Raw genomic sequence first — 23,310 nt, forward strand, 5'->3', positions numbered from 1 at the left:
AAAGTGCTCAGTTTTTTTCAATATAAGCCGGCAGTGAAATGTCTATTTATTAATGATACAAGTGTTTAAGGGGTCAATCGGAAGCACATGATGTGTTCTTTATGAATAGAGTCTATTAAATAAACGATTTTCAAGTTGATTCAACAACACACATGCAATGCACCAGTGACAGTATGTAATCTGATTATGCGTCTGTTTATTGTATTCAGTGCTGAATAATTGTTTTATTGTGGTTAGCAATCGTTTTTGTTTGATTTCAAGATCTGGATTGAAACTGTTCTCATTTTATACTAGGCTACTGTTATGTTTAAAAGTACTGTATTACGCATGACTCGATGCTTTGTATGCGAATTTGTTGGTGCTTTCGCACTGGGCCAATTGTTGAATAAAACACAATTGTTAATGTGACATATACAATAGTCCGATAGATTTCAGGTAATAGTAGACTCCTCAAGTATGTATAACAGTTGTGACCATGGTAACAACATTGATTGTTTTCATATTCATTTATATTAGACATGTCAAATGAACACTGTTTCAGGTGGTGCAGAACCAAATGTTCATCATGTGTAGGTGCAGAGTGCCATAGATTTCATGAAAATAATTCAACCTGAAGCCAGCATTTGCAAGCAGGTATGTATGTTTTACTATAATGTGTATTGGGGCACAGGACCATGTAACTAATAATAAACAAACTCGCAAAAATATTGTAGATGAGGCCAAGTAAAGAGCCCTGCTACAAGATTTTGCGAGTTTGTTTATTGTTATTATTAGCTATATGGTCCTGTGATTAGGGTCTAAGACCCAAACATTGAGTTCACCTCAACTTTTTCTACTCAGACAGGTTGTGGTCATCTTTAATTGACTGACTCTGTAAATAAGAGCGAACGACAATTCCTCTCCAACCGTCAATTTATTCCATGATATGGTCGAGATATTCAGAAGGATAGGATTGACAGCAAAATTAAATAAAACAACAATGTATATAGCAGTCAATTAATGCAAAAATCATTCTAACAACACAAATTTGCTTTTCGATAAATAATCTATCCAAAACATTACATTTAACCAAAAATACAATTCTAAATGTTAGATATCATAATAACAGAGATGTTCACTAAATTGTTTACACAAATAAAGTTTACGTACCGTTTTATACGCTCCACATTTCAACAACAACAGACACGAGCGTGCCTCTCACTCAGCCACATAACAAAATACTAGAGTTATCGTCCTTTGCACGCTCTTCTCGTGCGCTCATACAAGTCTATAAATAGGAACTTTAAACATAAACCTTACAGACTCATTAGGATAAAAATTAAAAAGTATGTTTTTTGTTAACTTTAACTTATGATAAAAAAATATCCTTAACAATAGTCTCAAACAATGACCTGGAAGTGATTAGTTTGTGGGGCACCTCACACTCAGAGCCCAGAGATGACTTTGCATTCCAACACTACCACAAGCTCATTTGCATATTACATGATCAGACCTTTCTCTTGTATTTGAACAAACATACTTGTTCTGAAATCATAACAGTTCAAACTTGTGGAAGAGTATCATTGAGATTTACAGATTGTTTTGCATAATTATTAACATTCTCCTTCAAATGGGACAGTGAGGAGTGTGACAGTATATCTATAGGCATCAAAATGCTGTTTAGGTAGCTATCTGTATGGTTTCAATGTCTGCACATTGAACCGTACAACCAATAATTAAAAAAGATACTCCTATAATTGACTCTCAGAAGTTTTAAATAAGAAAGCATTTACAAATCATGTACAGTGTTCATTTCAAAGTATGGCCATGTGAAGTTTTACACACTAAGTTCCTAAAGGTTGGTTGGTTGGTTTGTTGTTTTATGCCTCACTCAGCAATATTCCAGCTTTATGACGGCGGTCTGTAAATAATCGAATCTGGACCAGTCAATCCAGTGATTGACGTCATTAGCATCGATCCACGCCATTGGGATCGATGACATGCATCAACCAAGTCAGCGAGCCTGACCACCCGATCCCGTTAGTCGCCTTTTACCACAAGCAAAGTTGCCCTTTACGGCAAGCATGGGTTGCTGAAGACCTATTCTACCCCGGAATCTTCATGGGTCTGTTCTTAAGGCGCCAAACATATATGTACATGTATAAATAAATATATCTGCAGCTAAATGGCACTTCATATAATCTTACATTTGGTTATTTACTTTAATTCAACACTAAGTTTCAGTTGTTAAGCAATTGGAATACATCAATCATTTATGCTAAGTCTTCAGTAGCATTCAGTAACAATAGGTTCAGCGATACATTCCAAATGAACTGACCACTACAATGTACGTTTTGCTTGATGGTTCAATTACTAGTCTCAGTCAGCTTTCAACATTAATTTTATGGCCATGTTTCCCTGTCACATGTGGCCATCAGCTTGTCATGGCATTTGAGAAACTAATCCAAATGAAAGGGGTCTGTGTAGTACATTGTTTTCAGACACTACATAAAACTGATGGTCAGAATGTGGCTGCAGATGAAAGGAACAGAAGAAAGTGCAATTCATTATCTCTGACTGAACTGTTTTTGATAAGTGAATAAATAAAATGTGAAAATGTGAACACATATAGTGACACTGACATGTTGAATTCCTGATGGACAGTTAAGAAAGGTAACATATTCTAAGTTTTATGTCTTTTTTTCAAAAATATATGTGTGTCCCCTGGTTTCATCAAACGTCTCCAATTCTTAGAAAGATGGAGTCATTGGGTCCAATTTTTTTCCAATCTCATTAAAATCAGATCAAAGTTCTCGCTGCCGCTAAACAGAGATCTGAGGACATCCCATTTCAGGTCACATCAGGACGACCTTTCACGAACTTTGACCCACGACTGAAATGACTAAGAAGTCGACATCAGCCAATTAGAAAGCAGCTTCCTTGAGCTTTACGGCACTCGTTTCAACCTGGCAAATTCCATTCTGTCTACGCTTGAAAAATATATTGACACAGTTCTCGAATGATATTTTGAAAACTGAACAAACGAACATTTCAGAATGTCTAATAAATGGTTGAGAGTGTATGGCAGTGCTTCCTGTCGTTCGGAATACCCTGTGTTGACGTTTCCGAGGTTGCTTGATTAGAAAATACATTGTCACTTTCATGATCTGGTAAGCGACGCTTTGATTGGTTGATGAAAGGTCGTTCTGACGTAACCCGTAATGGGATGTCCTCAGATCTTTGTTTAGCGATAGCGAGAACTAAGATATAATTTTAATGAGATTGAACTTTTCCAGTATCTGTAATGAAGGCTGCCTGTACAATTCTTTCATACTGCCATAATTTTACTACTGTTACCTGTTTACTACTTACCTGGGATAACTGTTGAAAGAAGCAGTCACTGATGCTTGAAAAACTAAACTTAGTTGCGCTTAAGAAAATATGGAGGTGGTTCGTGGAACTAGTCACTTCAAAATATATTCAGCAACAACTTTATACCTCTAAGTGAAAGAGACATCAAATCAACTACTTTTTACAAAATAATCAGTAACCTTGCAGCTAGCTATCTCTCTTATCTCGTTCCACCTATCATGCGTAGGTATCAGAAACTAATTGCTACAACCATAGAAATAGTTTCTTTGAGTGGCATTTAGAAGTTGGAGTGATGAAGTAAGACGAGTTCTATGGATGTAATAAAGAAGTTGTTCATCCATAGAACTCGTCTTACTTCATAGAAATAGTTCTACAAACTGCAGACTCGTAATTGCAGAATGGCAAATTATGCAAAATCTTTTCTTGCTGGTACAGTCAAAGTCTGGAATTCCATGCATATACTGAAGCCAGTATATTGAATGATTTAATCAGTATGATAAAAGATGATGAAATACATTGCAACAAATTTGATATAAATTTTGTGTGTAGATTTAACCAAATGGAGCACTTTGTATGCAACATGACTGCAGTGACCTCCATGCTGACATGTTTAAAGTGTTTATATGAGCTTATGCATTTTGTTCCTGTGGCTGCCACCTTGAAGCTACACTCCATTATTTCTTTAGATGTACCAACTACGTACACTGGCATATTATCAGTTATAATGCCTCAAAGTGAGAGTGACCAATCAGAGAGCAGAGCTACTAACCCCATATGAGCCTGTATACAGTCAGTAAAAATCTAAGATGGTTGTTACTGACCTGATATGATACCGTATACTGTCAGTAGCAGCCATTTTGAATTTCCCAACAACCACCTTCACCCCGAAGCACATACAATGTATAACACATGTGGTGTCTCCTTGGGCAAGTGACTTTGTTCGAAATATGCCTCAGTTCACCCAGCAGTGAATGGGTACCCAGTAGGATGTGGCTGTATGTAACCTTCTAGCACCTCACAGGCAGCTTAGGTTGTACATTCCCCAGGGAGTTGAGAATGAAAATGGTGTACACACTGATCCATTGACCGAGTTAACAATATGCTTTACAAACACTTTTTTTGCAAATTAATTTTCCTATTTCATCTTTTGTGTTGTTTGTTTTGATTTGTTAATGACACTGATATATCAGGGAATTGATTTGCAGGTCGTGTCAGGCGAACCTTATGCAATCTATGACCAACCAGTCTGAAAGAAAGCTGAGAAGGTTCTTGAGTCTATGAGCTGTCAGGTTTCTAAAGCGATTTAGCTTCATTTTGGTGTCACCTCAATTTGGAACTTTTTAATCGTACAAATGAAAACCGACACAGAACAAAAATATTCCTGCAAAAGTGCTCCTGTTTGGGTGTACCTCGTAAATGCCAGATTTGTGAAACTCAGAAACCACACTGTATGTGAAATATCCACATCATAATGGCACTGCCATTTTTTTACTTTTGAAACTTTTTCGGTTTTGAGATGTAGAAATCAGATGTACTGGTTAGCATGCTCAGGTCACTCGTAACCAGAATCTAGCTGCCTCCACACATTTTTGGCCGATTAGGCTGATTAGGACTTGACCTGCTATGGAGGTGTCCTCAGATCTTCACAGAGAGGTATCGAATCAGAGTAAATGATCTGATTTTGTTTGTTTGTTGTATAACGCTGCACTCAGCATTTTTCCAGCTATAATACGGCGGTCTGTAAATAATCGAGTCTGGACCAGACAAAATTGTCAGTCATATAGTACCAATGGGTTACATCTAATATGCAAACTGCATTCAATGTATCGTATCATTCATGTCATTTTATGAAGAATAAGGGGCATGGGTGGCCCAGTCGTCTAAGGCACCGCGATTAGCTGTGCAGAGTTGCATCCCTTTGGCACACCAGAAACCTATGATTGTGGGTTCGAATCCTGGTTCGCCCCAATTATGATTCTAGGTTTGTCAGCACCATACCCGTGCTCGTGGGTTTCACCGAAGTGGTAAACGTCTGAGACCTTCACTTCGGACTTTCCTTCCACATTAAGCTGACACGTCGCGATATGACTGGGATACTGTTTTAGGCGGGCGTTAAACCCAACTCACTCACTCAATTGTGAGGAATACATCTCATAAATGTAACTACAAATTATTATATGTCATATCCAGGGTAATAAATATTCTACCATGACATTGATGAATGCTTGATTCTGATTGGTTAAAAAGAGGTTTCCTTTTTGCTACGGAAACCCCTTTCAAATATATAAGCCTTTTCACAAAAAACGTGCGTATGAATACATAGATAGCCTACATATCGATTCATAGAATATTGCTCGCGAAATTAATAGATGGCGTAGCGTCAAATAGAGGAAATACGGTAGTTTGATATCGGATGTTTTGGGCATTGGCTAGGTTGCAATCCTGACTGCTTCGACGATGACATTAAAAGATTTAACGATGGCATATCTTTTGCATACAAATGAAACGTTTATGAAACTGTTAGAGAAATGTTCTATGGTGACCAAAATCAGAACAATTTAAGCTATTTCCTCATTGAAACAACCGACAATGAAAGTAAAATATAACATTATAGAAATTGTTTGAAAAAACTTTATTCATGACAACATGTTGTTTACAAACCTTTTTCTGATTGATATTTGTTGCCATCTCCGTCAACCACCGTCCGATTGCGGACCTGTGCACCTGTGTTATTACGCGTTGCAAGAGAGCGCCGTTTTCAAAGCGTTGTCGTCATGGTAGAATGGAGATAAACCTACTGTGTTTTGAAATTTGATGTAGTCCCTCTGTAGAATAGATACCTATTTTGAACCAAGCGCTTTAGCGCGAGGTTCCAAATTATAATAAAGAGGTATCTATTCTACATTGGGACTACATCAAATTTCAAAACACAGAAGGTTTATCTCCTAAATGGTTTGCAAATTTTCTGGTTATGAATACTAATCAAACCATTACCACTTATCAAAGTCATCACGACATGCCTCATCAGCCATTTTGCAGCATGCGCAGATGTGAAACAAAAATGTGAAGACATGTTCTGAATATTTAAATGAGGTGATGGTCATGTAACAGAGTGGCTGGCAAGTGTGGAAACTGAATATTTGCCTTGCTTGCAGGCGATCTTTTGAGAGCTGATCGTGTAAGTGTTACAATTTGTCCTGCTTGCAGGCCATCTTTGGAGAGCTGATCGTGTAAGTGTTACAATTTGTCCTGCTTGCAGGCGATCTTTGGAGAGCTGATCGTGTAAGTGTTACAATTTGTCCTGCTTGCAGGCCATCTTTGGAGAGCTGATCGTGTAAGTGTTACAATTTGTCCTGCTTGCAGGCCATCTTTGGAGAGCTGATCGTGTAAGTGTTACAATTTGTCCTGCTTGCAGGCCATCTTTTGAGAGCTGATCGTGTAAGTGTTACAATTTGTCCTGCTTGCAGGCCATCTTTGGAGAGCTGATCGTGTAAGTGTTACAATTTGTCCTGCTTGCAGGCCATCTTTGGAGAGCTGATCGTGTAAGTGTTACAATTTGTCCTGCTTGCAGGCGATCTTTGGAGAGCTGATCGTGTAAGTGTTACAATTTGTCCTGCTTGCAGGCCATCTTTGGAGAGCTGATCGTGTAAGTGTTACAATTTGTCCTGCTTGCAGGCGATCTTTGGAGAGCTGATCGTGTAAGTGTTACAATTTGTCCTGCTTGCAGGCCATCTTTGGAGAGCTGATCGTGTAAGTGTTACAATTTGTCCTGCTTGCAGGCCATCTTTGGAGAGCTGATCGTGTAAGTGTTACAATTTGTCCTGCTTGCAGGCGATCTTTGGAGAGCTGATCGTGTAAGTGTTACAATTTGTCCTGCTTGCAGGCCATCTTTGGAGAGCTGATCGTGTAAGTGTTACAATTTGTCCTGCTTGCAGGCCATCTTTGGAGAGCTGATCGTGTAAGTGTTACAATTTGTCCTGCTTGCAGGCCATCTTTGGAGAGCTGATCGTGTAAGTGTTACAATTTGTCCTGCTTGCAGGCCATCTTTGGAGAGCTGATCGTGTAAGTGTTACAATTTGTCCTGCTTGCAGGCGATCTTTGGAGAGCTGATCGTGTAAGTGTTACAATTTGTCCTGCTTGCAGGCCATCTTTGGAGAGCTGATCGTGTAAGTGTTACAATTTGTCCTGCTTGCAGGCCATCTTTGGAGAGCTGATCGTGTAAGTGTTACAATTTGTCCTGCTTGCAGGCCATCTTTGGAGAGCTGATCGTGTAAGTGTTACAATTTGTCCTGCTTGCAGGCCATCTTTGGAGAGCTGATCGTGTAAGTGTTACAATTTGTCCTGCTTGCAGGCCATCTTTGGAGAGCTGATCGTGTAAGTGTTACAATTTGTCCTGCTTGCAGGCGATCTTTGGAGAGCTGATCGTGTAAGTGTTACAATTTGTCCTGCTTGCAGGCGATCTTTGGAGAGCTGATCGTGTAAGTGTTACAATTTGTCCTGCTTGCAGGCGATCTTTGGAGAGCTGATCGTGTAAGTGTTACAATTTGTCCTGCTTGCAGGCCATCTTTTGAGAGCTGATCGTGTAAGTGTTACAATTTTACACTTCCTGAAGTCGATCTTTTGAGAGCTGATCGTGTAAGTGTTACAATTTGTCCTGCTTGTAGGCGATCTTTTGAAAGCTGTGATCGTGTAAGTGTTACAATTTACACTTCCTGAAGTCGATATTTTGAAAGCTGTGATCGTGTAAGTGTTACAATTTACACTTCCTGAAGTCGATATTTTGAAAGCTGTGATCGTGTAAGTGTTAAAATTTACACTTCCAGAAGTCGATCTTTTAAGAGCTGATCGTGTAAGTGTTACAATCTACACTTCCTGAAGACAAGTTTTTAAGAGCTGATCGTGTAAGTGTTACAATCTACACTTCCTGAAGACAATCTTTTAAGAGCTGATCGTGTAAGTGTTACAATCTACACTTCCTGAAGACGATCTTTTAAGAGCTGATCGTGTAAGTGTTACAATCTACACTTCCTGAAGACAATCTTTTAAGAGCTGATCGTGTAAGTGTTACAATCTACACTTCCTGAAGTCGATCTTTTGAAAGCTGAATGTGTAAGTGCTACAATTTACACTTCCTGGAGTCGATCTTTTGAGAGCTGATCGTGTAAGTGTTACAATTTGTCCTGCTTGTAGGCGATATTTTGAAAGCTGTGATCGTGTTAGTGTTACAATTTACACTTCTTGAAGTCGATATTTTGAAAGCTGTGATCGTGTAAGTGTTACAATCTACACTTCCTGAAGACAAGTTTTTAAGAGCTGATCGTGTAAGTGCTACAATTTACACTTCCTGAAGTCGATCTTTTGAAAGCTGATCATGTAATTGTTACAATTTACACTTCCTGAAGTCTATCTTTTGAGAGCTGATCGTGTAAGTGTTACAATTTACACTTCCTGAAGTCGATCTTTTGAGAGCTGATCGTGTAAGTGTTACAATTTACACTTCCTGAAGTCGATCTTTTGAGAGCTGATCGTGTAAGTGTTACAAGTTATACTTCCTGAAGTCGATCTTTTGAGTGAGCATCATGCAACCAAATGGTTTGTGTGGTCAGGCTCCAAATAAATCGTGTGGTCAGGTTCCAAATGGATCGTGTGGTCAGGCTCCAAATGGATCGTGTGGTCAGGCTCCAAATGGATCGGGTGGTCAGGCTCCAAATGGATCGTGTGGTCAGGCTCCAAATGGATAGTGTGGTCAGGCTCCAAATGGATCATGTGGTCAAGCTCCAAATGGATCGCTTGGTCAGGCTCCAAATGGATTGTGTGGTCAAGCTCCAAATGGATTGCTTGGTCAGGCTCCAAATGGATTGTGTGGTCAGGCTCCAAATGGATCGCTTGGTCAGGCTCCAAATGGATTGTGTGGTCAGGCTCCAAATGGATCGTGTGGTCAGGCTTGGTGACTTAAAGATGGTTCATCATACCCCGACAGCATAGATCCACTGCTCACAATATGAGTCCCTGAATTGTCGGGTCTAGACTTGAATTAGTTACAGGCCGACGTCATGTAGTTGGACCACTGCTCGGAAATAAACAACAAACAAAACAAATACATCACCTCAGTTTGTTCACAGAGAACCATGCCTGTTATGCTGAAATTAGACCAATTGTTTCACAAACAACATCCTGAACCACTGACGCAATGACCTTTTTCTTACATGGCAAGGACTGATGCAGGTTTTTGAAAGGATGGCTGCATTTTGTGACATGGAAATTTATGTAATTTTGTTAATAAAATATGACCAGATGAGTTAATCAAAGTGTCAAATACTTTCAGTATGCCTAATCACCAATATAATTACCAAGGTATCAATCTGATTCCGTGTGAGCATGTTTAGTGTGATAAATCATAACTGTGTCATTTTATCGTAAAATTATAATTTTGACAAATCTGCTAATTGAATAATGAGAATATTTGTGTCTGACAATACAAATCTGCTATCAGACTTTGCAGTGGAATATTTCCACATAATCTAACACCTGTATTTGTCATTGAATCTTGAAAAAAGTAGGTATATAGTGATTTTGGTAGATAAATATGCTGACAGGACAATTATATGATCTTGCCAGCTTTTGATAAAACATTCTGCTCTAAAATTACGACATGGAAAAATGCTCTAGGACATCTTTGATGATTATCAGCCAGTGGCCAGAAAATGAACGTATCTGAAAAATATAAAGATCTATATCTGTTAGAATTGTATGTTCCTCATAAAAATAAAATGACAATCAATATCAATAAAAACACCTATTGACTTGCAATTGCTTTTTTCTGTGAAAGGTGAGTCTGTAAAGTGAAATGTAAAAATGATATCCCCAGGACAGCAAGTTAAGGTCAACTTGACATTCTGTTTCAGGAGGCATGTCTGACAAGGCGGCTGACAGCAGGACGGGAGGAGGTGGAGGTGGTGGCGGCGGCGGCGGCGGCAGCGGTGGCGGCGGTGGGGACATAGAAGCATCGTCCAAGGCTGTGGAAGCTCACCCTACAACAACGAAGACATGGCAGACGGTCAACAAACGTTTGTTACCTGTGAAAGGATATTATTTTTTCTTTTTAGCAGGTAAATCTGTTTGCACATAGAGTGATTGTACATTTGATGCTTCAGTTTGCAATAGTCCAGCTTTTGAAGGCAATTTGTAAATGTGTCTTGGTTAAGTAGACCAGCGGCTAATAGCATTGTGGCCACCCAATCCTCATTTTCGTCAGATATTATGACAAGCATGGGGTGGATGGGGACTCTGCAGATCCGTTTGTTTGTTTGTTGTTTAATGTCGCACTCAGCAATATTCCAGCTATATGATGGCAGTCTGTAAATAATTGATTCTGGACCAGACAGTCCAATGATTGATATCATGAACATCGATCCACACAAATGGGATTGATGACATGCATCAACCAAGTCAGTAAGTCTGACCACCCGATCCTGTTAGTCGCCTCTTACGACAAGCATAGTCGCCTTTCACGGCAAGCATTGGTTTCTGAAGACCTATTCTACCCCCGATCTTCACAGGTCTTCAGATTCAGAGTCCTGTGTATGTTATCCCAGTGAGCTTGCACTGGGTGTGGTCAAGTAGGGACTATTTAGTTTTACCTGAAACAGTTCTTGTTTTGCCTGAATGTTTCTGGACATGGACAGCAATACACAGTAATACACCCTCACAAGTGATGTGTCTTGTGTGTGATGTGCATGGGTTTATCAAGGCCTGCATAGAGGCTGATATTGGGCCCCAATCTGCAGCAAATGTCAGTAGGAATTCACAAATTGGAATTACCGTATTCGACATAATAAATGCCCAGGGCACTCTCAAAATTAGAAATAGGGGGCTCTATTAGAGTTGAAAGATAAATTTCGTGGTTTATGCTGACAGCCTGAAATGTCTATGTACGACACCTTTCTGTAAGATGTTTTGTTTCATGTGATATGACCCCTCATACCAGGTTTGCACACTTTCCAACCATGTGAAGCATCCTAAAATCTCCCTCATTGGTTCTGAAAAGTCAGACATGTGAGAGTTTGTTTGTCTTTTGTTTTTTTCCTATCTCAGTGATATTCCAGCTTTTTGGCGGTAGTTTGTAAATAATCAGATCTAGACCGGACAATCCAGTGACAGACATCATGAGCTTTAATCCATGCATTTGGGATCTAGTTGCCAAGTACGACAAGCCTAGGTTGTCTGTGGGAAGGATGCATGTTGGAGGTCCTGTTCATGGGCTAGATATAGAGACTGAGAGACAGCTTTAGTCCACTAGTCCTTATAATGATAACTAATAGTAGTCCTTAGGATACCTTACCTGTTGGGCAGTTGGGCAAGGACTATAAGACTAGTGCCAATTTCTAATGCCGTATGATAGACCAAACAGATTTGGGTAAGCCTACTGCATATGGTACAGCATACAAAGTGCCGACTTATACACATTGTGGGGGCAGGGGGAGGAAGTATTTCTTCAGGCAAAATATGCAGTGTTTGCTCTGATAAGAGGAGAATAATGAGCTTTATCATATAATGTGTAGGTTTCTCGGCAGGATAAAGCCAACGGATAAAAACGAAATCCGTTGGGGTTATATGCGGATAGAGATGCAAATATCAAAGGTCAAGTAGGGACTACTTTCACTGTTTATAAACAAACATGACGTCGCCCTCGTCATTCGGCGATCGAGTCAGAATTAACCATCGGGAATCTGGATAAACTACAGGGATAATTGCTATCATTATCAAAAGAACAGTCTAATATACTGACACATCACTTACCCTGTGACGTAATAAATATTAATTCGCGCATTCCAGGAAAACTCGCAATGTTTCCATAATGTTTGTGAGAGAGGGAAAGCGATTTTGAAGCACAGAATTAAAGAATGACATTATATGATAAAGAGGTTATCACGCTTGTGTGATTGGGGATGGTAAATATCCTGTATTAGGAATAAACACTATGTATTTAACTCGCCAAGGCCGGCTTAATACAATGTTTATTCCTAATGCAGGATATTTACCATCCCCAAACACACTCGCGTGATAACCTCTATTTATTTTACATCACAAAAATATGATTCGGAGCATTTTCAGAATGTAAAATGATCTTCCCCTCATGTCAGTTCGTTTTTCTTCTTTCAGCTGTGGGGGACCTCCTACCCTTCATCTCCATCTACATGAAACAGCTCGGCCTGTCCTCGGGCGAAACAGGCATCATCTACGGAGTAATGCCTTTCATCGCCTTCTTCATCCGACCACTGATCGGAGCAATGGCCGACCGCCTGAGGAGACACACCCTGGTGTTGATGGCCTTCACCATCCTGACAGGGATTCTGTACATGCTGCTGCTGATTGTTCCGGCCAAGCCTCACTACGAAGATGCTGTTCCCATCAGGTTCAACATCCACTGCAACATCATGGACTCCTTCATCAAAGACTGCCAAGAGTACAGGGACAACAAGAACGAATGCAGGCTAACGTTGTCTGAATACGCAAATTTGACGTCAGTGGAAAATGAATCTTACAACACGTCTCTTGGGGCAGATGGTTCATTGGGGTATCGGATTCTTAACAGTGGAAACACACATAGAGCTTCCGATGACATCACATGCCGTGCCAAATGTGGGTTCTCAATGCCAGGAGCGTATGGATCGAAAGTTTGTTTTTCACGAGACGTTTCTTCTTACCAGGGGAGGAAGTGTGTTCCCTTGTGGGTTAGCTCAACATCCAATTCTTATCTTGAATTCAATTTGCTCAATGTGTCTGATGTGATGAAGCATGAGATGCGTCAAGACAGACTCGCAGCCCCTTCACTGCATTGCCGTGACTACGACTTGAAATGGATGCGGTACAACGGCAAAACCTTCTACCAGATCACATGTGACAAGGAAAGTGTTCTACACTGCAATGCGCTCTGTGACAGGAATCTTGCCAATAGGTGCTCAGTCAAGAAAGTAAAAGATTCGTTTGGAGTGACATTCTGGGTATTTTTTGTTATCTATTTACTCGGAAACATAGCCTTTGCGCCGACATTCAGCCTTATTGATGCCATTGTTTATGACACTCTGGGAAAAGAGAGACATCAGTGGGGATTTCAGCGCCTTTTTGGAACAATCGGTTTTGCGATTTTTGCGATTACATCTACATTCATAATGGACACTGTAAAGACCCACAAAGAAGAAGTGGACTTCTCATGGTCCTTTTACCTGTTTGGTATCCTCTGTTTCATAGCAGCAGTTGATGCCAAGTTTCTTATAGCCACACCTGATCTGTCCACGGGCAAGTTTCTCCAAAACATCTGCAAACTCTTTACCTACTTCCACATCTCGGTGTTCCTGTTCGTAGCCATGTTTTTTGGGATGTTGACAGGAGCCATTGAAGGATTCCTGTTCTGGTACCTCAAAGATCTTGGCAGCACCCAGATCACCCTCGGGTTATGTTTAGTTTTGAACTGCGTGTTTGAAGTATTCTGTCTCTTTATATCAGGCTTCGTCATCAAGAAGATAGGTCATATTCCGTGTCTCTACTTGGCGTGCTTGGCGTATGCAGCTCGCTTCCTCGCCTATTCTTTTCTCCAACAGCCTTGGTACGTTATGTTGGTGGAGCCCATCCATGGCATCACTTTCGGCATCATGTGGTCAGCGGTGTCATCCTACGCTAGCATCATCGCGCCGCCGGGCATGCAAGCAACAGTGCAGGGTCTTGTAGGAGGACTCCATTTTGGATTTGGTAATTATTATTGATGTAATGTGTGGGGACCTCATAATTGTTTAAGCGTCACCCTTTTTCTGTAAAAAAATTATTTTCCTTGGTTCAGAACCTTAGAATCAAAAGTGTAGAGTTCATCAAAGTCATTGCTGTCATTGTCACAGTACATGTGGTAAACAGCTTCTATTATGATTTAGTAGAATCATTTTATTATTTTGAAGCAAACTGTTTTGTTTGTTTGTTTGTTGTTTAACGCCACACTCAGCAATATTCCAGCTATATGACGGCGGTCTGTAAATAATCGAGTCTGGACCAGACAATGCAGTGATTGACAACATGAGCATCGATCCACGCAATTGGGATCGATAACATGCATCAACCAAGTCAGCAAACCTGACCACCCGATCCCGTCAGTCGCCTCTTACTACAAGCATAGTTACCTTTTACGGCAAGCATGGGTTGCTGAAGACCTATTCTACCCCGGATCTTCACGGGGTTGAACCAAACTGAACCATTATGATTTCAAATGTTTTTAAAAAATAACATAACCAGTAGTTTAGACATAGTTACATACTTCGCTGTAAATAACGATATACTGTAAATCTTGAAATTAACGCGAGCATGAATTAAATGCGAAAAATGTGAGTTGTCTTTGCTCGCATTATTAATCATCACATTTATATCAACTATAAAACATTTTGGATTGCAAAAATACCAACTTAGACATACACTGAAAACAAACAACTATGTGTTTCACATCACTGTTTATTGAGCAGCACTTGTAACAAGTATATAGATAATGTCATTCAAACACTAATTACAGCCTGTGAATTGTCCCTTGGGGTCAAGACAAGAGTTCTATTCACTTATGTCATCACTGATCACACCTGCAAGTCCAGACAGATGCCACCCACGCAACATGGTGTCTTTGTTCTTTGTGATTGCATCAAAGGCCGACACAAGCCAGCGCACATGGATAGACTTCATCACACTAATTTTTAGATCGACAGCCTTTGTTTTGTCACCCGCCTTCTACGCACTTTCTTCCTTTGAACTTCCTCAATGCCAGTCAACAGAATTAACACAAAAAGTATCTGTTGTTCTAAGGAAAACACTATGTATTGTTTTAGTGGAAGTGCTCTACTCAGCACTAATAAGCGGTGCTATTTGGTGTGTGATTGGATTAATGTAAGGTTGGATTAAGGTGAGGATTTTCCTGTAAACCTGAGAGAAGACATTTTCTTCATAGATAAATCCACTGATGCTTGAGAATAGTGGGGTGTCGCATTCATATTGAGTTGCATTTTTTGGCAAGGGGCCAGCTGTCACATTCTTTTGGTGATGCATTAATTTCAACAATTTACAGTATTCATCCAAATAATGACCAAATAATTACCCTGCATCCCCAACTCCTTGTTTTAGTTTGAAAGTTGACAGATATTGAGGAGTTCTTGATGACAAAATGTAAAGCAAAACAATTATTTCCGTTTAAACCAAATGGTGAATATTGCTGATACTAATTATTTTGTAACAATTACAGTTTTAGACCCCAGTTATTGCAGATATTGACAGTTGCCTCAATTTCTGGTTGGGATCTCTGAGTATATCAGTCCCAGCTGTCAAACTCCCAAATCCTCTTGTCAGTTTTTTTTCGATTCTGCAACAATTTTTTTGTAATTCTTAAAGAAATTATGCATATTTTTCAGCTACAATTTTGTGGGTTTGCTAATTTTGCACCTGTTTGACTTGGGACAGTCCTTTTTCTGACAATCTTATCAATGGCTAGAATTTTGTATTGAAGTGAATCTCACAAGCGGCATGGTATCTCTGTGGGCTAGCACTATAAATCGGCATCAGTCCGGACTAGTACAAGCAGCCACACAAACACACACACACGTACATGCACGTCGCTATATAAGTTCAATAATCTTGGACGCGACGTTAAACCCCATTTCACCTGACCTCACCTCACCATGGGTCCAATAGTTGTACAGCAAGGGACATCACTCAATGATAGTCCACACTTGTTCCATGTTTACAGTCCCAGCCGGGCTACTATGTTTAGCTATGCCTGACCAATTTCATTTCTTGTCTCACAAATTTCTTCTTAAGACATTATGCCACGAGGTAGAGGGACCATCTTTCCGAGGCAAGGCAGTTAACTGACTATAAAAGTCCCGTTTCCACCCTTGCCGAACTAGGCTGGAATTATGGAGTTATATTTGGCTGGACTTACTGGTTTATGCATAGTCCCATCAAAATCGCGTAACAAAATCAATAACAGGTTCATAAACAGCCATGTTGACTTCTGTCGAATGCAGGATTTGCAAAGCATGTGTACCAAAAACTTGTTTTCCAACAGATATTTTCCAATTTTTGTCCTGTTTTTTATCAAGGTACTCACGTGATTTGATGCACTTCACAAAGTAAGACCTGTTTTATTACAATATAGATCTTGATTTTCAAATCGTCTTCACTGGGCGACACCATTTTCTTCTAAGCAAAAGTGATGTGAGAGGTAGAATTTGATTGGTCAAAAGGATAGACATAGACGGTATATAACTCGTAATAGCCTCTTTTGGCGCTATGATCGAGCGCAGATATTCCAGCCTAGTTCGGCAAGGGTTTGAAAGATGTAGGAGGACAAGAAATATTTGAATACAAAATGTTAATCGGGGATCAATTAAGACCTTTTGTAATAATTACATAATAACAATCATAGGAACAAAATTTCTTCCAAAAAGCCCATTCTTTTCAAACATATCATATTTTAATAGCATAATTAGAGGTTGGTTCTTAGAAAATAAAATGAAATTGTAATGCAAATAATACTAATACTGCTTTTATGCAAATTATTCAAGCACAACAGCCATTGTGGTCAGCTAATCCCCTATTTCCCTTTGAGCATCCCAGATTGTATGTCTGTATTGACATGATGCCTCCATTACCTATGTCAGTACCACGAACCTCTTGTTTCAGGTAAAGGTATCGGAAGTCTAATCACCGGCTACCTCTTCGAGATTATCGGGGAGAGATGGACATTCCGGACACTGTCCATATCAGCAGTGGTAATTTTAGTTGTATACTGTCTGCTGAACAAGTTTGTTTTGGAATATCCGTCAGTGAAAGATACCAGAGACGACACGACTGCAGAGGCTGAAGGTGAGGGAGAATTTTTTGTTTGTTATTCGTTGTTTATCACCCTATTCAGCAATATTTAAGCCATGTGAGGTCAGCATGTAGTTAATCATGTCAGAACGATGGAGATTGATTTGATTTGCTTCTTGAACAAAATGCAATCCTGGAATGTCTAAAAGATGGCTGAGATTGTGTGACAGTACTTCCCATGGGCAATGCAAAGTCTCTTACATTGAAATGTTTATCTGACTGAAGCGAGCGAGAGATAGATGATGATGATGATGATGATGATGATGATGATGATGATGATGATGACGACTGAATCAGTTGTACAGCACGTAACATTCTTTTTGTATACCCCATGTTTACATATTTGAGGTTGCATGATTAGAAAACACATTCTGACTGTCAGTGACAGGTTGACTTGACGCTCTGATTGGTCATATGAAAGGTCAGTCTGACGTGACCCGTAATGGGATGTCTTCAGATCTTTGTTTAGCAGTCATCAGAAGATCTGATTTTAATGAGATTTTAATGCCTTTTGTGTTGAGCCTTTTCTTGGTGTCATCTGCCATGTTTTCGTGAAAAGAATCAGAAATTGATTCATCAGCACATAACCACTCAAATCTGTCAATCATCATTGAAGTGATAGTTTCAACACATAGATCCATCTGCCTACATCTCAGATTCTTATGACCGCCTCCATAGTCTAGTGGTAGTGTCCGCCCTGAGAACGGAAGGCCCAGGTTCAATCCCCAGCCATGTCATGCCAAAAGACCTTGAAAGTTTGTACTTGTTACCCTGTCTGGCACTCGGCATAAGGGACTAAAACAAGGACTGGTCGGCTCAGAGTCAGTATACTGTGTCTGAGTAGGGTATTCATGTTAAACTGTGGCATGGTATCTCAGTGTGCTAGTGCTATAAATCGGCATCAGTCCGGACTAGTACAAGCAGCCACACGCACACGCACACACACACACACACACACGTGAATGCACGTTGCTGTATAAGTGCAATAGTCTTGGACGCGACGTTAAACCCCATTTCACCTCACCTCACCTCACCTCAGATTCTTATGCCTTTGTTGATATTTCTTTGATTCACCAGAAACAACAGAAGATGGCCTCAGTGCTGCTCAGGATCACCTGCTTAGTTCCGATCTGTCAGCCAATCAGGAAGAGTTTCCATCTGAACCGGCCAATGACAAGAAAGTGCATGACCTCTAGATATGTTTGAAAAAGCATTCAGGGAAAGAGTCAGTGGTCCAATAAGGAACCTTTTGTGAAAAGGAAGAAATTAAGAAGTTTCTATAACAGACAACTCTGCCATGACCAAACACATGACACTAGGGCCTGGACCAATATTGACAACACTACTGGTAATTTTATCTAAAGTATTTGTTCTATAGTTTTTACATACTATTTTTTCGTCTTTATCCAGAGTAGTCGCATCAGGTGACCTTCCTAATGAGCCTTTTAAATGCTTGGTGTGAGTGAGCAAGCATTCATAGCAGCATGTCTGATTTCTGCACCTGGAAACCAATCATAAACCACCAGTTCTGAATGCAAAAAAATAACGATGATGCTATTATTTTTGGGTGGATATTTTATACACCCTGAGCACATCTACTCTCAAATGGATAGGTTACTAAGCGTATATTTATGTTCTGTGTTACATCAGAATTTTTGAAAGAATTGAAAAAGTTGAATTGTTTCAGAAATCTGACATCTGATTGGCCCAAGAGCTCACACATCCTTTGGTTTGGATGGTCAAAGTGTACTCGGGTTCATTTTAGTCCTCATAATGATAACATATAGCAAAACCCTTAAAAATGGCAAATTTCTTCTAGTCCTTAGTTTACCTTAACTATTGGGTGGTTTAACAAGGACTACAAGACTACTGCTTTTTTATTAATGCTGCAGGCGGCCACGGGTGGCCCAGTCGTCTAAGGCGCCGTGATTCGCTGTGCAGAGTTGCGTCCCTTGGGCACACCAGAAACCTATGATTGTGGGTTCGCCCAGATTATGTTTCTAGGTTTGCCAGCACCATACCAGTGCTCGTGGGTTTCACTGAAGTGGTAAACGTCTGAGACCTGCATCACTTCGGGCTTTCCTCCCACATTAAGCTGACATGCCGCGATATAACTGTCATAGTGTTAAAAGCGGCGTTAAACCCAACTCACTCAATATTAACGCTGCTAGATGTCGACCATCACTTTTTACATGTTCTTCACATTAAAATTGTTCACAAACACTTACCACAAATCTGTTGTGAAGGAAGTATGATACAGCATGACGTCTAGGGCTGGGACGAGTCCACATTTATTAACTGCCTGGGTACCGACCCCCTATTACCCAACACTACCCAGGTACCTGGTTTCAAGCCTCAAGAGTTGGGTTCAAAATATCTGATGGGGAATTGTTTTGCCAGAGCTCTGGGAAACTATTTAGATACACATATAAAATGATCTGATCATGCATACACTGAAGTTGACAGAAGCTCTATTTTTAGTCAGAAGGAATGCGTACAGTCAGAAATTAATGCAAACATAAGTGACTTGTAGAGTGACCATAGATTTTTATTGTTTTTGTCATGAAAACAATTTGTCATGTGACTAACCACAGGTCCAGGTAGTCCTGTGGGTACCTGGTTGGTTGGTTGGTTGTTTGGTTGGTTGGTTGTTTGGTTGGTTGGTTGGTTGGTTGGTTGGTTGGTTGGTTGGTTGGTTGGTTTAACGCCGCACTCAGCAATATTCCAGCTATACAACGGCGGTCTGTAAATAATCGAGTCTGGACCAGACAATCCAGTGGTTAACATCATGAGCATCGATCCACGCAATTGGGATCAATGACATGAATCAACCAACCAAGTCAGCAAGCCTGACCACCCGATCCTGTTAGTCGCCTTTTACGACAAGCATAGTCACCTTTTACGGCAAGCATGGGTTGCTGAAGACCAATTCTCCCCCAGAATCTTCACGGGTTTGTGGGTACCCTGATCCTACTGGATCCTACTCAGGACCCAAGGACCCGAGTTACTGTCCCAGCCCTTATGTCATCATCACTCGATCGTCAAATTGTGTGTTCGTACTGTCTCATGATATTTTGTATGTTCTTGCTGTTCAGTATTTTGTTTGTTCAAGTAACGTTCCATGTTCATTATGATTGTGCTATGGTTGTGAACACTCCTGAAAATACAAAGTCCATTTCTTATGTATATATGTATGCAAAGCCTTGTTCTTTCCTGTCAAGATTGTTAAAAAACAGATGTTTCAGTTTTAATCACCACATGTTGAGGCAGAAATAATCAATGTTTCTTCTCAGATTATCATTCTGGAAACACTGATTCATCATCATATATCATAAATTCATGTGAAGTCAAATAATTTACATATCAAGACCAACTTTGACATTGTTTCTGGAGAAAATGATCTTTCAACTTCTAGAAATGTCCTCCATTGCTAGCCAGGTAGTCCTGTTATCGTCATATTTCATTATTGTTTGTTATGACACTGGTGGCCCACTGATATAAGTTGTCACAGTTTGCTGTGTGGATTTGCTTCCCTTATCCATGCCAGGATTTGCTGATCAAGTGGTAGACGTCTTTGACCGGCATCACATTGAACAACATTCAGCTGACAGGGAACTTACTGACCAATTTAGGACCATGATATTGCCATTGATTCACATTTATTGCACAACAACTATCCATTTCTCTGTATTTGTTGCTGTCTATTTGCATAATATGAGGTGTATTATGTTTAATTACTTGTTTGATGGATCCTATAGTTGATAAATTAACTAATGTGGATCTTAATTCTGTGTCTGTTAAATCAGAGACCATATATCGGTATTTGGTCTCTGGTTTAATTATTTCAGTACTGACGACAAATTAGGCAAGTTGGGAAGGGAAGTAACTCTTTCCCAAGAACTGTTTGCTCTTTCATTTTATTTTTACTTTTATCCTCCTGACTGACATTAATCTCAGGAGCACTTCATGTATACCATGTTTTTATCATTCTATTTTTTTATTTTTTTTAATTCCAAACACGAAACATTTGTTTTTTTAAATCTATTAACTTAGTCATGTTTAAACAACAACAACCTTGAGTCATTTATTTCTTATATGAGATATCAGCATTATTTAATGCCTCTTTTAGGATCTAGAGTTGCATCCCTTGGACATTCCAGAAACCTATGATTTTGGGTTCGATATATATCGATATCAGAGAGGCTTTTGAGAAATAAGACTATGTGAGGAGAGATGCCATGAGGTTTAGAGAGGTTATGAGGTTTAGAGAGGTTATGAGGTTGTTGTGAGGATGTTGTTATTTATTTGTTTGTATCAGATATTGTTACATGGTGAGAAGAACGTTGTTATACATGTGATTGTTGCAAATGGGAGTCCTACATGGCGTGTTTGAGCAGCCTTCTTACATTTCTATAGAATAATAGTACTGTGTATATTTTTGTTTATTCTATCATAATCTGTATATGACATTTTGGTCGCTTCGAGAACCTTGTTTGTGGTTGTTGTTATGTCAGTGAATCATTGATGGTGTAACGGGTATTTCTGATGTAGACAGTATGTCAGATACACACAAAAATATTGGAATGAAGGAATAGCTGCATTAGCCAAACCATGTACATGGATGTTGAAGTGGTTTGAGATTTTTTCTTTGATAGTAATACAATACCATTTATATATTTTGTTATTCGATCTGGAAGCACAAATATATCCCACAAATTTTATGGGTTTTTTGTGTGTCTATTTTTGATGGTTTTGGAATTAGACAGATACACAAATGATATAATATACATGTGTTGAGAATTAAGTATTAATTGAGCAAATAGTATGTAGATGACTTACTATCTACTGAACACATATTGAGACAAAAATGAATCACTTGTTTCCGTGTAAGTAGTATATATATCACATGTTTTTAACAGGTTCAATATTTTGCACAAAACTTTCAGGTATGCAAATGTATTGTTGTTTCTATCTGATCTACCCATGCTTGCTTGACAGTACAGAATTCGGACATTTTATGAGGCAATAGAGTATTTTGTTACCAGGGTAACCTAAATGACACTGTGGTCAATGCCTTGGCTGACTTCTCCCTCCTGTTGTCTGGCTGTGTTTGTGTAAATTGTTGCCCTCATACCTAGGTGTTTATTTGAATTTGAAATGTTACCTCTTTTGTTTGAAATGACAGAATGTTGATGTAAGTGTTGTGGTCTGCTGAGAATGTATGTGTCACACATTGTCAGATCCTGTCAAACATTGCCCTTTCCTGTCACACATTGTCAGATCCTGTCACACATTGTCACTTCCTGTCATACATTGTCAGATCCTGTCACACATTGCCCTTTCCTGTCACACATTGTCAGATCCTGTCACACATTGTCACTTCCTGTCACACATTGTCAGATCCTGTCACACATTGTCACTTCCTGTCACACATTATCAGATCCTGTCACACATTATCAGATCCTGTCACACATTGTCAGATCCTGTCACACATTGCCCTTTCCTGTCACACATTGTCAGATCCTGTCACTCATTGTTACTTCCCACCACCCATTGTCAGATCCTGCCACACATTGTTACTTCCCGCCACACATTGTCAGATCCTGTCACACATTGTCAGATCCTGCCACACATTGTTACTTCCCGCCACACATTGTCAGATCCTGTCACACATTGTCAGATCCTGCCACACATTGTTACTTCCCGCCACACATTGTCAGATCCTTTATCAGATCCTGTCACACATTGTCAGATCCTGTCACACATTGTCAGATTCTGTCACACATTGTCACTTCCTGTCACACATTATCAGATCCTGTCACATATTGTCAGATCCTGTCACACATTGTCAGATCCTGTCACAATTTGTCACTTCCTGTCACTTCCTGTCACACATTGTCAGATCCTGTCACACATTGTCACTTCCTGTCACACATTATCTGATCCTGTCACACATTGTCAGATCCTGTCACACATTGTCAGATCCTGTCACACATTGTCACTTCCTGTCACACATTATCAGATCCTGTCACACATTATCAGATCCTGTCACACATTGTCATA

General features: G+C 39.8%; 1 protein-coding gene across 1 annotated transcript; it reads left to right on the forward strand.

Moving 5' to 3' along the window:
* The first annotated feature begins 76 nt into the window (after positions 1-76).
* LOC124117077 (major facilitator superfamily domain-containing protein 6-like) lies at positions 77-19,252 on the forward strand. The gene is made up of 6 exons (XM_046478782.2): positions 77-171; positions 542-633; positions 10,257-10,460; positions 12,514-14,100; positions 17,059-17,241; positions 18,325-19,252. Exons 3-6 carry the CDS (start codon positions 10,262-10,264, stop codon positions 18,441-18,443), a joined length of 2,088 nt encoding a protein of 695 aa, XP_046334738.2. The 5' UTR covers positions 77-171; positions 542-633; positions 10,257-10,261; the 3' UTR covers positions 18,444-19,252.
* Positions 19,253-23,310: the final 4,058 nt, after the last annotated feature.

Source organism: Haliotis rufescens, unplaced genomic scaffold (assembly GCF_023055435.1).
Source record: "Haliotis rufescens isolate VD_foot unplaced genomic scaffold, xgHalRufe1.0.p SCAF_7, whole genome shotgun sequence".
Taxonomy (NCBI): domain Eukaryota; kingdom Metazoa; phylum Mollusca; class Gastropoda; order Lepetellida; family Haliotidae; genus Haliotis; species Haliotis rufescens.

Bases quoted from the DNA above. Each gene is read 5' to 3' on its own strand.
- LOC124117077 (XM_046478782.2), top strand. From the start codon at position 10,262: ATGTCTGACAAGGCGGCTGACAGCAGGACGGGAGGAGGTGGAGGTGGT. The intron at 10,461-12,513 runs GTAAATCTGTTT...TTCTTCTTTCAG, and splicing joins TTATTTTTTCTTTTTAGCAG to CTGTGGGGGACCTCCTACCC. The intron at 14,101-17,058 runs GTAATTATTATT...CTCTTGTTTCAG, and splicing joins AGGACTCCATTTTGGATTTG to GTAAAGGTATCGGAAGTCTA.